Source organism: Aulonocara sp. 'chitande type north' Nkhata Bay, linkage group LG7 (genome assembly GCF_057382095.1).
Source record: "Aulonocara sp. 'chitande type north' Nkhata Bay isolate Kocher_YH1m ecotype deep benthic linkage group LG7, A_spYH_male_GT1.1, whole genome shotgun sequence".
NCBI classification, from domain to species: domain Eukaryota; kingdom Metazoa; phylum Chordata; class Actinopteri; order Cichliformes; family Cichlidae; genus Aulonocara; species Aulonocara sp. 'chitande type north' Nkhata Bay.
In genome coordinates, this window is record NC_141350.1 from 41,773,777 (window position 1) to 41,789,023 (window position 15,247).

At 40.1% G+C, this 15,247-nt stretch overlaps 1 protein-coding gene across 1 annotated transcript in view; it reads right to left on the bottom strand.

Moving 5' to 3' along the window:
* Positions 1 to 15,247, bottom strand: part of bcr (BCR activator of RhoGEF and GTPase) — an 85,111-nt gene that overhangs the window by 22,232 nt on the left and 47,632 nt on the right. The window contains exons 2-5 of the mRNA XM_086300469.1: positions 14,633 to 14,817; positions 9,349 to 9,453; positions 7,321 to 7,506; positions 520 to 627 (exon numbers count right to left, since the gene is read on the bottom strand). Coding sequence (XP_086156595.1) covers positions 520 to 627; positions 7,321 to 7,506; positions 9,349 to 9,453; positions 14,633 to 14,817 — 584 coding nt within the window. The remainder of the gene's footprint in view (positions 1 to 519; positions 628 to 7,320; positions 7,507 to 9,348; positions 9,454 to 14,632; positions 14,818 to 15,247) is intronic.

Below are 15,247 nucleotides of genomic sequence, written 5' to 3' on the forward strand. Positions count from 1 at the left end.
TCGAGTCATGACAACAAAAATGCGATGCAGCATCAATTCATACTGCGTTCAGTTAATTTTATCACTTTGGTCTGTGATTGGATTAGTGAGCTAATGTTTTTCATCATCAGATGCTGTTATAACACCACATTAGTTGCATAAAATAAAAAGGTTAACCTAACAAAAATAAATCATGTGATGTTGCTGAATGTTATTATTCCAAAATTTTGCCTTAACCCAAATTTCTTCATATTTTCTCAATTTCAAGTTATTTTCACAGCAGGTTGAGTAAGTTCAAATCTGGAGATACTAGCCCGACATTTTGACTGCCTTTTCAGTGCTTCCAAGCTTTCATACTATTCTGAAGTGCAAAAGGAGAAGACTTCTTAAAAGGAGAACAGACACATTTTTATAGAGCTTTATGATCCTTGTAAAGCATTGCGTAGCACATCAAGGGGAAAAAAGCACAAGCTGTGACCCTCAGTTTGCTGGTAAATAGGAATCAAGTGACTTAACTGTTCTTTTTACTCGCTTTCTTACCTCAGAAATTTCAGCAAACTGCGTGTTCGCCTGGCAGCACTTCTCCGCCGTCTCCACAGCCAGCTCATAGTTGTCCACAAATGCCCGGTAAACCCCTAACTGGCTGGCCTGAGAGAGAGAGCAGGAAAAAAACTTTAATTCGCAGATCAGACATACTTAAACTTATATACAGTGCAGTTTCGCAATGCAGTGACAGTGAGCTTGAACAACTTTTAAAAAGCTTCTATGTTGGAGGATTAAATAAGGGCAAACTATCTTTCCTGAGCTTTCAGACTTTAAGTTAGAAATTCAGACACACAAAATTACCCGAAAGTCTTCTGTAGTGCCTTCCAGACAGTGCAGTTATACTTGTCTGCACTGCTATTGTAATGCCCACAGGTTAAGTAATGAGTAAGTGGGAAAAGAAATTCTAAAATTGCAGCACAGATGTCCGAAACACTGGACAAATGTGTACAAAGTGCATTTGAACTGTAACACAGAGTCTGTTCAGCTGTGTGTCCCAGGGACTGTACATGAGCGGCAGACAACTGAACAAAACAACCGGCGAGAGACAGATCACAGCTACAGCGTGTAACCATGGTGGTCTCTGCGGCACATTGCCATAGCAACCAGCGAGCCCCGCACTGAGCTTGGGTGAGTAATTAATGATTGGTGTAACAGAGGCTATGAAAGCACATTTAGTGAGCTGTGTGACTGAATAAAACTCCATCGAACGTTGCCTGCCAGCGCTGCAATCCATCTCTGCCGCGAACAAAAGGACAATCAATTCTCCAGAACAAAAGCCGATGGATGCGGACGGAGTACAGTGGAGATTTGTGCCTCGAGAGTGACGCAGACTCTCACACACCTCTAAAATGATTAGCATGTACGTAAGCATGTCTTACCTGAGTGCACTGAGCAGAAATGAATGCATTTAAAGCATGAAACACCTAGCACTTTGTTGCACTTGAGACCTTTTTAGCCTGTGTGAAGCTTCAGACGTTTGGTTTAGACCTCACATCATTTACATCACTTGCAATCATAATATAGTACTTTTTGGGATTACACTTGAAGAAAAAGCCATTTGATTTTTAGTAAGATTGTGAAAAAAAAAAAAAAGACAATAGTGTTTTAAGAACTTCATCTGAAAGTAAAGAAGGTGAAGAACAGACACAAGGCATATTTACATGATCACAGCTGAGGCACATCACATCAACAATCTATGGACTGTCTCCAAGGCTTTCAATCTCACACTCGTTTTCAGATTTTATTAAAGTCTAATTCACTTCCTCTAGAACTTCAAATGGCTCTGTGCACCACAAGTTTGTTCGTGTGTCACCAGTCACACCAGATTTGATTACCTGGTCTGAGCCCGTCTGAAAAAGGGCTCAGAAAAAGACAAAAACATGAACACAATTACAGTTTCTGTGATTACATCTTTTAGTTTTGGCTGACCAGATGATGTCTCCAGTATCAGGTGTATAATGATGTGGCTAATAGTAGTTTTTGTTCTCTTTAATTTTACAAAAAAAAATTATGTTTTTAATGCACAGTACTGTGCAAAACTGTCAAGATACCCTTAATTTCTCTATATTTTGCCTCCAAAGAACCAGATTTTTCTATTTTGAAAGTTCCTCAGGCTTTCCAAAAGTCTTTTCTTTGGACATTGGCCGTGTTTTCACTCATTTTCACTTCAATCCTTCTAACTGACCATTTTTAGAGGAAGTTTTGTTTTTGGTTTTGTTTTTTTTGTTTTTTTTTTTTTGGGGGGGGGGTGACCACTAATCAAGCATAAAAAGACACCACCAACTCAACTATCCACAAATATCTAGCAGCCTGTCGCCAAAACACATAATTTCTACAAAATCTAAAAACAACACATGATGGCAGGCATGAAATGGTATTTTAGCACTAACAAGTTGATTCCCAAAGACCTAAAAAGTCAGCATTCGCATGGTGTGCAGAGTGACATTTAAAATCTGAGGAAACTGAACAAGCAGAGGACAGAAGAAGTGGCAGGCCTGACAGAGTCCTGTCACAGGACCTGCGAGATGCATATAGCCCTTCAGTTCACCCATCTAATATTTGCCAAAGCCTCATCAGCATCAGTGCAAGAGTGACTTTCAAGAAATCATTCTTAATGAAGAAAACAGAGAGAAAAGGCTGAGCTACCTCAAATTACAAAAGAAATGGAGCAAAACTCGTTGGTGACAGGAGTGATGAATCCAAATTTTACATTTTTGCTTCAAATCATCATCATTTTGTCATGATAGAGGTAAAACAATGAGTGTTCACAGCCATCTGTAAAACACAGCGGAGGGTCTGTTGTGGTTTGGGACTGCTTTTCAGCCAGCGGGGTTGGGAATTTTGTTAAAATCGATGGAATTATGAATCGATGGAAATATGAAAAAGGTATCAAATCTTGATGGTACTGGAAAGTGTCTGATTGGCAGCAGCTTCATTTTTCAGCATGAAAACGATCCTAAAAACAACGACAATGTCTATGTATACATAAAACATACATTTATTTCCATGTGTGTTTGGACCTTTCAGTAAACTGGTGCACCTATTTTCCAGTCTCCAAGCAAAATATAAAGAAATATGGGGAAGGTCAAAGATTTTGCACGATCCCAATGTTTTACATGGCAAACAAGTGAGACTCCGTTTAATTTAAAGAGAATACAGGCTTTACAAGCCTCGGCATGAGGCCTGACTCTGAGCAAGGCCAGGTGATTTGTGACTGCTTTTACTTTTTAAATATAAATATATATGAGGCTTCATGTATTTTGTTGACCTAGATGTTCTTCCACTTTTCCACAATCCTTACTTAATTCAATTATTAACCTAAAACATCTCAAACTGAGCCTATTCTTCCTTTTAAATCTTTTTTTTTAATTCATGGGGTGTGAGAGCTTATTACGTCAGGAATGCAGTCACAAGTTTTCTAAACATTGTTTACACTTGTTCAAGAGTGACAGATCTCGCTTTGTGTGTCCAAAACTATTTACAGCTCTGAGGCAACATGCTACGTGCCACCTGACTGGAATTTGCACCCTATTAACTGTGTTTTTAAATCAGGTTCTCACAGATGCATTTTTAGGCAACAAAACTGTCTCAAAATGTGTTTCACATTCACGCACAGAAAGAAACAGCAAAGAGGAAGGTGAGGAGTAAAGTAGCTTTCATAGTCCTGCAATCCCCAGTCCTGCCCTGGGCCACACAATCTGCGACACAGCGGAAGCCATTCAGAGCGTGACAGTTTGACTGTGTCTGCCAGCCACTTCCACACACAACAGCACTGAGGCTTACCAAATGCAGCTACAGTATCATAGCAGAAAATGCCTTTGGGTGATGAAAAGAACTGCTTAGGTGTCTGGATTTTTCACTTCCGGATTTGTCCCTTTGTGACAGTATGTGTGTAATCCACAGTGGAAAACAACATTAAGAAAACAGCTTCATGACAGACTATGGTCATTCTATGAGGAAGCTGAATTTGCCCTCAGTTAGTTAAGCCTTCTGACACATATGAGAAAGACAAAATTAAAAAAAATCAGTGTGGTCTATGTCGACATAATAATACAAGAACAGACAGAATGAAAAAACTTTAATTCTGTTTTAAGTTTAATGAAAGAATCTAGTCCTATGGTGCTACCTCAGTGCTTTGAGTGCCAACACCAGTACACTGACATGCTCACAATGAAACCACCAATATGCCACAATATTTCAGTTTATCAAGTTAGCAGGCAACACTTGCTCATCAGATCTAAACACAAAGCGAACTGAGGCTTGCAGTGAACCAAAGTGAACCAGAGATTTTGATTTGATGGTGGCACAGAAGTTATTATACTTTTTCACACAGTGCATGCATTTGTAAAACGATTCAATTTTTGTTCTGTTTTTTCTTCATTATTTTTTCTAGGCTTCACTTAATGTCTTTGAAGTCGCTGCTTTTCAGCAATTGCTAATTGATTAAAGTCAAAATAAGTCTTGAGGTAGAAATTATGCTCCTCACTAAAGATTAATAACAATTATGACTTTTTATCAACGGGGCTGATATACTGGTCGGTAATAGCCATTTGCTGATATATCATTATCAGCATTAATAATGACCAACAAATAAAAATTAACAAAATTTAAAAAATTGCCAGGAGAAACACCCTTCAATCATGTTATGAGCGTTGTTGCAGTTCTTTGCCCACCAGAGGGCACTATACAACTTCCCTATTGACGCACAGGTTTGGAACACAATACAGCCAGCTGATGGCTGGAAGGTGGAGCTTAAACAAGTAATTTCCTGTGACAATAAAATTATATTTCTAAATTGCACTGTCATACTGTCTTAGTGAGGACTCGTAAATAACTACACGTAACAAATGTTAGGGAAATCTGTTTCAAACCTATGGCCAATTTAGGATTGCCAATTACTCCAAAACATCCATGTCTTTGGATTGTGGGAGGAATCAAATCCAACGGCCCAGGCTGGCCATTGGATTTGAACCCAGGACCGTCTTGCTGTGAGGCACCCGTGTCTCACAGCAAGAAGTGTTTACTTTAAAAAAATACTCTTGAATTTCTTTTTTTCTTAAAATTCATGCTGAGCTTCTCCTAAAAGGCTGAACAAAATTTCACATCAATCCATCCAAAATTAAATAATAATAATAATAATAATCAGTCTGGATCATGATGGTGGCTCTAGCATCGAACATTATCAGAGTCACAACAGTACCATGGCCGAAAGCAAAAATGTGTCATCAGGTTTTTTTTGTTTCTTCTTGAAATGCTCAGAGACAGTTTATCAGTTTGCCTGGCTGTCTTCATGGTGCAAAGCCTTAACTTTGTTGCTGTGTGTGAGGGAGCAGCAGAAACATGAGCATGATTCTGCCCTATTTTCAGTCTTCAAACACTATTCTCTGACAGTCATGCTCATAGTCTGTCACTGATGCTTTGGCACTTCCTCTTTTCTCTCCGATTCTCGCCTTCTTCCTTCTGATGTTTTACGATTCGTAAGCCTGTCTCTCCTCAAAGATTTCAGAGTCATGGTAAGACAGCTCTATCACAGTTGCAGCAGCCTAAATCTTCTTGCCTAGTCAACTCCTACCTCCTCTCAACCCTCCCTACCCCCCAGTCCTTGTCTGTATCACCTCCTCTCCTCTCAACTAATCCCCGTCCCTCCTTCTCTTTCTAATGCAGACTGTCATCCAACATTTTCTCCCTTTCCCCCCCTCTTCAAGGCTCAGCATGGTCACCTTTTGACTTTTATTAACTATAGTCTGGAGAAGGGAAGTGTATGAGGTAGTAAATGTATAAGCATGAGAGCATCAATCTAAAGATGTCTATTTACAGTTACAGTGTTAGTAACAATAGTTACTGTAGCTACACCAGACTGTCAAGGTGGGGAAAGAAAGAAAAAACACAAAATGAAAACGAGTGACGTAATTGCTGAGCCAGACAAAGAAGCTCTCTAAATATATGGGCAAACTAGCACCAGTCTATGGAAATACTAGCTACACCTTCCAATTTAAGTTCAAATGAAATCTAATATAGTCAAAAATGAAGTTCTTAATTGACATAATCCTCTGGGGGGCCCCAGAGGTCAAATTTGCCCTTCATTCAACCTTGCTCGGCAACCAGTGAAGAAGTCATTATTCTACTGGTGCCTCTTTGTGTCTTGTAGGATGCCAGTCTGCCAGATTTAACATGCAGCGTTCCTTTCAAACACATCTCACAGCTAACAATCGCTCTGCTCAATAATTAACATCAGAACCATGTCATCTCTTTAATGTTAGAGGTGACCGTGAAGCAGTTTTATTAGATAGAAGTTCAGTGTGAACAAGGAGGATGGATACAACAATTTGATGGACTGGATTTTCATGTTTGCTTATTTGACATGAAGACAAAACCAATTAAATTCTTATTTCTTAGCCAAGCCACAAGGGGCGCCTCCCAAGATAAGTTAATGAGAATAAGATGGAGGGAGGGAGAGAGAGAGAGAGTGTATGTGTGTGTGTGTTTCTGAGAAAGAGAGAGAGGCTCCTATTTATAGCAGCTTCTTCTAGACGTGAAACACACAGTGCTGTGATGGTCTCAGCTGCCTGAGGCAGAAAGGCGGCATTGTGAAAGACGCTTGCACCTCCCTCAGTGTGTGTGTGTGTGTGTGTGTGTGTGTGTGTGTGTGTGTGTGTGTGTGTGTGTGTCCAAGCACAAGTGAGTCAGAGGGGGAGAGGGATAGAGAGAGACAGTGCAATGGAGGGAGACACGAGTGGGAAAGGAGCAGTATTTCTAAGAGAATTAACAAATGATTCATTGTGGGTTAATTGACCCATTGTGAAAATGATTGAACAGACCCAGTGTAGATTTGGCCCTGACATCCTGGGAAGGACAAAAACGGCTGTTTAGGCGGAAATGTGGGGGGGGAGATGATTCAGAATCAGTTTGTTTGGAATTTAATATGATAATAAGAGCTTTACTCCAAAAATCAAATTACTTTTACTATTGGTTTAAGAAATTCAGCTTTTCATGGAAGCCTTCCGATGGAAGAAATAACATTACTCTGAGTAATGGAGCCCTAGTGAACCCTGTTGGTTTGTTTGGGGTCAGAAATGCAGCTGTAGCTGTTCTTATCAGTGCTGTCAAGTTTTTTTGGGTGGCCCATATTGTCAAGTTTTATTAGGGGTAATGTCAAGCAGTTACACAGAGGGACATTTCTGCTGTCAAGGGTACACACTCTAACAAACACCCTACAACCCCCCACCCTTTGACTCATTTCTCTCTCTGGCTATGAGCTCTAAAGGCGCACTAAAGGTAACTACGCTCCAGCCTTACTAGTTTCTGGAAGAGGTCCCCGACTCTCTGATGGTGGCTCCACTGCTGGACACGAGGCAAAAGTCCATCGTAGAACTCTTTGTGGATCTCGTAGAGCTCAGGCACTTTGAAGAAGATGGTTTCTATCTGGGCCACGGTAAGCACTGGTTGGGATGTTGTAGCAGCAGCCTTCAGAGGCTTCATGGGCTGAGGAGGACCAAGAGAGCAGATATAAATTTACTTTATTGTGTTTATTATGTTAGAAGCATTCTATAGATCTTATAGAAAAAATAAAAAATATGACTAGATTAAGTGACTGTTATATTGCACTACTATAATGTATGAACTAATTCAGATTTAAAGTAAACAGTAAAAGACTTTTACAGGTTACACTTTGGTATCACATATTCTACACCAAGGTGTCTTTTGTTTCAAGTATGGTACATTTTTCTTTGTCATACTCATCAGTATTAAAACAGCAACAAGGAGGCTTTACAGGTTTTACTGCTACCTTACCTGCCTTATCTGATCTGGGATAACCAGTAACATGTACGGTATTGTTAGGATACAATTACTGACCACTGTATTAGGCACACCTTTTCAAATCCTTTTATGCCTGAAACAAACATTTAGGCATGTAGACACACTTAGGATGACCTGCTGAAGTCCAAACAGAGCACCAGAATAGAGAAGAAAGATGATTTTATGATGGTTGTCGGTCCCAGAAGAGCTGGTGTGAGAGTTTCAGACGCTGCTGATCTGTTGATCTGATCTTAGATTTTCTCACACAACCGTCTCTATTGTTCACAGACAATGGCCCAAAAGAAGAGAGCTGCAGTTCTCTGTGTGAAAATGTCTCGTTGATGTCAAAGGTCAGAGGAAAATGACTGCTTTGAGCTGATAGGAATAGCAACAGTAACTCAAATGACTACTTGTTACAATCAAGGTAACAGAATAGCCGTTCTGAAACTTTGAAGCAGATGGGCTACAGAAGCAGAAGACCTCACCGGGCGCCACTTCTGTGAGCTAAGAACAGGAAGCTGAGGGTACAATTTACACAGGCTCACCAAAATTGGACTACAGATGCCTGCTGTGATGAATCTGCCACATTGCCACAAATGCCAGAAAATTCCTGTAAGGAAATCGACGATACTATCGGAATGGATATGAGGGAATGTACAAAGAAGTGGAAAAACTAGAGGGACAAATATTTCTGCCCCTGAAAAAAATCTTACCCCAACAAAGAGCAGAGACCCAGGAAATAAAATAAAATCAAACAACGTTGTTTGTACTTGCTGGCACTGCATATAAAACACCAGGACACAACCACACGCTTAATTAACACATGCGTGGTGCATAAGGATAAATGCCGGCAAAGACATAAACCACTGGAGTAGGTTACGTCACAGACTTCACAAAGATTCCCTGCAGAAGTCTAAACCAGAGCTTAGTACCTACTCAGCAGTATTTAAATGCCTCAGTGTGTTTATCTTCTTACTGGTATTTCTAGCAGCTTTACTGCACCATGTCACAAAGCTCAAATCATCACTTGTTTCTTGAATATGACAGCTCACTGTACTCAAATGGCCTCGACAGTCACCAGATCTCAATCTAATAGAGCACCTCTGGGATGTGGTGGACAGAAGATTGATGAGCAGCTGACAAATGCTGCCATGTCAATATGGACCAAAAGAATGTTTCCTTGTTGAGTCTTCGCCACAAAGAATTAAGTCAGTTTGGAGGGCAAACCTACTACTACTAACACTAACTTGGTGTACCTAATAAAGTGGCCAGTGACAGTACTGTTTAAGCATCTATAAGTTAGGGGGACGTTAATGTTAGCTGCCCCTTCAGTAGACCAGCAAAGGGACAAATAGTATTTCTAAACAATCTACTAAACATTTGAAAAGCTTCTGTATATCTAAAGCTTTCACTCTCATACTCAAAAACCAATCATTTCCATTGTAAACACTCATATTTCCTGAGCAGTTGGTAGACTGATTATATACTGGACATTATGAGGACATTAAAAGTGATGTGTGTTCTCACCAGAAGCAGTGCCTCCAGATGACTGAGATATGTTTCCTCGGTGGCCAAGATCCCAGACAGGACCCACTTCCTCATCTCCAAACCTTTTTCTAGGTCACACTCGGTCTGTAACAAACACACAGAGAATAACGTTTCAAGAACACCCAGTAACGCAATGTGATGTACAACTGTTTGCTTAGCCTAACTTATTCTTTTGCTTATTTAAAATATTTTAGGAACTATTTTCACACTGCAAGCCCTTTGCTTCTTTTGTGACTATGTTACAACATCAAAACATAACATCCTATTATTTATATGTATATATTTGGTAAAGGACCTTTCATGCTGCTTCTGTGCGCCTGAGTCCAGGAAAATTAAACACCTTCCGAAAATCATCCCTGGTTGCCTCTCCGTTCCCTTCAGCTGAGTCAAAGCTCGCTGAAGGGCATAGATATGAAAAAATAAAAGATAAACTCCCCGGGTTGCCTTGATTAACCACCAAATCTGAAATAACTCAAACGGGCAGGGTCACCAAGGACAAGAAAAAAACGGCTGCGGTATAAATATGTGTATGTATGAGTGTATTTGTGTGTTATGGGAGAGGCAAAAGCATGTGAGAAGATGCAGAAAAATAATTTACAAAGCCAGATGCAGACAGAGATGTGTGTATACATTAGGTTTTTTGTTTACACATCTTTACACTGAGACACACAAACCTTTTTCCTGGTAGTTGTGACTGCATGAGCTTGGGATTAAACCAGTGAAACAGCCCTGGATCATCATTAAACGCATTTGGATGCAGCATGAATGATGACCATAATTAGTGGAAATTAGTGGATGAATATCAGCTGAACAGGTAAAATTGCATTAAGTAATAACATCTTCTTTTTATTACTCTTCTTTAATCATTTTTTCTTGCTGTTTTTACCTGTAACTACCTTAACAGTAAAAACAGCATTAAAAAAACAGCATAAAAAAAACAACAGTATTAAATACAATATTCATAAAAGCTGTTTTTGTTTTATATTGATTTGTTACTAAATACAGTTATGTTATTTTGAAAATTATATAAATGCTTGTCAGGAACGTTTATGTCTGCCTGTGCACCATGCATGATGCTCGTGTGAACTGCTTTTACATGCATACATGACTACTTGGATGTGTGTGGGCGTACATGCATTTATTTAAATGAAGGGGTAAATGGGTCTGAAACCTGTTTCCATGGCCACTGCATAAGCAGATGCTTACACAGATCTCAGGGGACTGTTACAAGCCAGAAGATTATGAAATGCTCCAGGATTTTAATGGACTCCATTACACAGGAGTCCATTACCACCATAGTTTCTGCCGGGCTCAATATGCTTTTATATGTCGTCAGTTTGATTCAGTAGCCTGCTACAAACACGTTCTCAACTCTTCACGTTTATTTTACATCAGCAAATTGACTGAATGAACGAAAAAAAAAGATTAAACAGAACTATTAACAACCGGTCGTTTGGACAGGTATGAAGATATATGTGTAGTCTTTGCTCTTCCTTGTGTAATATATTTAATATTTTGTAGATCTATTTACTGAGAGCAAAAAGAAAATTGTGCTGGGTAGACCAGGGCGTGTAATCCAATGTAATTGGATGTTAAAAAAATGTATGGCTGTCCAGGTTTTGAATACAATATTTTACTCTCTGCTGTAATTTCTTAGCATGTTAGTTAATGATGTCCAAGTTATTATTGGAATGAGGCAAAAAGTAGATCCTAAGATGCAACTCAAGGATTTCTATAATTTAATATTCTGCTATTATCCCGATTTCTCATTTGCTCCAAAAATATTGGATCTTCATCCAACTGTCTTGTACTCACAGTTTCTACTGCACAGTATACTACACTGTTTCTCACCTTATCATTTCTGTGGTAGACATGTAACATGCATCACGCAGAGCCTTCTAGGTATCTGGACTGAATGTAAGAACATTAGGTTCCCACGAAAGCCGATAATGAAGTATATTATGTGTAGATACTAACACAGTCAAAAGAGGTAAATGTTTGTCTTTACAAACAAAAGTGCATCGTAAGATGAGATGTGTATTTATGATATATACTTATCATTTTCAGTTAAAATTTCAGAAGACTAAAGAAGTGTCTGTGTGCATGTTTGGTTATGAAATAAGTAAAAAAAGAAAACATATTCTCCCTGCAGTGTACATAAGAAGCAATAAAAATAATATTTGACACTTAAATCTACACTTAAACCTCTTCAGCCCCAGCATCACTTAGCTGGAGTTCAGCCTGGCATGTTTTTAAGAATTCTGATGTACACTGGGTTTGTTTAGCAACATGTTTCTTTTTATTTCTTTTTATTTAGTGGACTCACAGATGGGACGGACAACAGTGACTGCGATAACAACAACCCCACATTTTATCAACCCTTTTCAATTTTCATTTTCTAATCTGTGTAGCATCCTGTTCTGCTATCCCTGGCTTTTTGAAAAGCCTAACGCGATTGGCTCCTAGCGCCACATCGGCTATGTAGTGGAGGTGTAGGTCTTCAGTCAGATAAGACACACACTGATGGTGCACATGCTGCTCATTTAGAGTATTTCTGCTGATCGAGCAGAAAATAAAGCTTACTGCACACCTTAAGTGTGGGCCATAAGAGAGAGGAGTTAGTTGTTTTAATATACAGGGGCTCATGAACTAGGATGATCCACGGGGAGGTCAAAGCACAAGCAATTACCTGCAACATCTTCAATTTAAATCTGGCAGCAGGCCCCAGCATGATACTGCGGAGGTGCTACACATTGCTCACCAGACCCACGCGTATGTGCTGACGCTGTGTCGCGCCACTTGAATAGAAATATGTGGTTAATGGAGCTACTCTTGTTCATGTTTGCGCTGGTGTCAGTCACTTAGCCTGGCCCCAGTTGTGAAGAAGACCCAAATCATTATCGTGCATGACCGACGGCTTCCCTGGATAACTGTAGCCTGAGGGCTCTGCAAACAAACACAGGACTATGAATCCAGCTGGAAGGCTCTGTCGCACTACAGTAAAAATATGGAAACTTCCTTACAACTAGGAAAAATCTGGGTTTGCCTGGGGACTGCACTGATTTTCTTTTTTTTCCCTGTCAGCAACTAACTGTAAGACTAATTGGCCATCCAGAGGTTGAGTGTCTATCACCCACAACCTCTGGGTGACTCATTTTCAATGAAAAGATGACTGCATAGATCAGCTGGTGGGAAGCACCCTGTCTACAAATAATCAGACTTAGACTGGCATTTATTCCCTAACTTATTGCAGTCAATCTGAGTCAGTCTGTTCCAGTGAGCACGACTCATTTTCAGCGATCAGGTGACTCGCCAGCCAAATATTTTATAGAAAAGCAAGGTTGGAAAGTTCCTGTGTCATTTTGCAGTCAAATCTATGAGGTCGTGGCTGGAATCTGAATGTAAGTAGTTAATGTGTGTTTCTTTGTATGCAGACAGAAACTGATTTATGATTTGTGCAGATTTATCACAGTTAATTGACAGTTAGTTGCCAGTTTGACCCCATTCAATCACAGACTGGTCATTTTATCACCGTCATGAAGCAGTAAAGCTACTTTAAAGATGGCAGCTGACTGCAAAAGGTCGCAGTCTTGGTCTCGAGCAACAAGATTGCAAGTTCATTGTACGTGGTCACAGTAATTTTGGTCATGCTGCAATCTCCAAACAGTTTTGTGACCGCAGCATAAGTCTCTTGAAATTTCTCCTATTAAATACAGACATAATAACGCATCATTACCACAAACTTGATGGGAAATTAAGCAGAGTGAACTCTGTAGGTTCACTCTGTAGATGTCATAAAGTACACTATGATCATGCAGAAACACAGATAGCACACGTGGTCAGTGTTTTTGGTAAAACAGTTTAAGGATGTTATTGAATTTTCAGCAAACTTCTGATCAGTGACCCTCTTTTCCCTTTCAAGTGCTGGGCAGAGCCAGATTGTGAGTGAACAAGAGCCCAGAGCACTCTTAAATTAAATCAGCAGAATTACTGAAAGTGATGACTCATGACAGTGACATCACTAAACCATCAGTTCCCCCTGAGCCAATCAGAGCTTGCCTGGACTCTGACTCATCAATTAGAAAAGCAGAGTGGGGTGACGTTTGAAGACAGATTGTTCAAGGGCAAATCAAGGATGATGGTAACTCCATTTTGAGAACATTGATTGTAAGCCTGTGGGGAATTTGTTGATGGATATTTGCCACAGTGCATAATGTATTTATCCAGCCATCAGACGATGCATCTACAGGCTCTAAGCATGTAGTGTTGAATTTCTTTTTTCCATACAAACAGAAGGATTGTATGTGTCCAAATGCAAGCTAAGTATGTGTGCGCAAATTAAAACCACCGGGTGTTAAACCTCACAGGTCAAAGGTCGGTGCAGTCAAGGGGCACGTTTATTGACATTTTCAAGCCATCAATCAGTCTGACAGTCGCTTGCTCACCAGTACAGACAGTGAGCAAAGATTGAAGGGGCAGAGTAACCGATACAGCTTCATGACCACTGATGCAATTACTTCCTCCAAGGGCACAGGGGGTAGAGGCAGCATTAGCTTATTATATTCTCCCAAGATACCCCTCTATTGTAATTGAACCTATGGCTACAACATGTTTATCTGGTATATACTAGCATTTGGTACACAAAGTCCTTTGCTTCCACTGAGGACTGCATCATAGAACATATATAAATAACATAGAATAAATACAGATGACAAGAAAAACAGGTTGTGAGTCTGTGTCTGTGTGCGCACACATGTATCCTCTCCCTTATAACCTTTGAAGAGCAGACGTCACAGATCACTGGTTTTCACTGCAGACGAGGAAGGAGGTCGCGTAAGAGGATGAAGGCAGCGATGTGGTGATTGAGGTGATAGGTAATTCTGCCTAATACACTAGACGAAAAAAACCCTGACTCTTAAGGCGGATGGGTTTCTTCACTGGATGACTGCTTCGGGAGCTATGAGGCAGGAGATATGTCCCTTATCAATCTCCTTTAAACAGCAGATATGGTTTTTCAATTGAAGACTTTTAGACAGAATGGGATTGTTCTAAGAATAGATTAGCCCAATTCCTGCTCTGCAATGGGAAAAAAATAATGTATGCAAGAATGAGCACAGTTTACCAGCGAGATTTGTTTTTGCTCTGTCTGCAGCTAAGTTGCTGAATCACTTGAGGAGACGTGAGAAAGCTTGGCATTTGGATTAGATGTGAGCATCAAAGTCTGCTTTGTCAACAACAGGACACGCCCAGATGTCATACTGACCGATTTGGAGGACTCCAGCGATCCGGAGGACAGAGTGTCCCGGCTGCTACGGCTCTTGGAGCTGAGGTGAGGAGATGACGACGGCGAGTCATCGATGTACGGCAGGATGTCGTGGTGCCTTCGCTGCTCCTCTGCTCGGTCTGCGTCGTAACCGTATGTGGGAGGGGTCCCGGTGAAGTGACCATCTGTGATGGGAGAAGTTAGTGTTGTGTTGTGTTAGTGTTGAATTTTCTTGAGATTTTTGTGATTTGTGATGTTTTTAATTTCTGTGCTGCAGTTCCTTGTAATGTACTTTAAGCTGGCTGATTACTGGATTACTAATAAACCGCAGATTAAATGATGTCTGACTGCTGTACTTAAGCATGTCACTGACAGTTGTGACTGCTGAAACAACAGTTAAATAAAATGTAGAGTGTACAGTTAACAGCCTCTTCCCTTTAAACTCAATTGAAGCCATCTTTTTAAGACATTTTTTTGCTCTTCTAATCACTAAATTCATACCACTACAAATAAGTGTTCTGCTTGGTACTTAAGTATCACGACAAAAGTCGCTAGATGTGCCTGGCAGGGTCACTAATTAATGCAATTCTGGAAAGTGAGGCAGACAAAACGAAT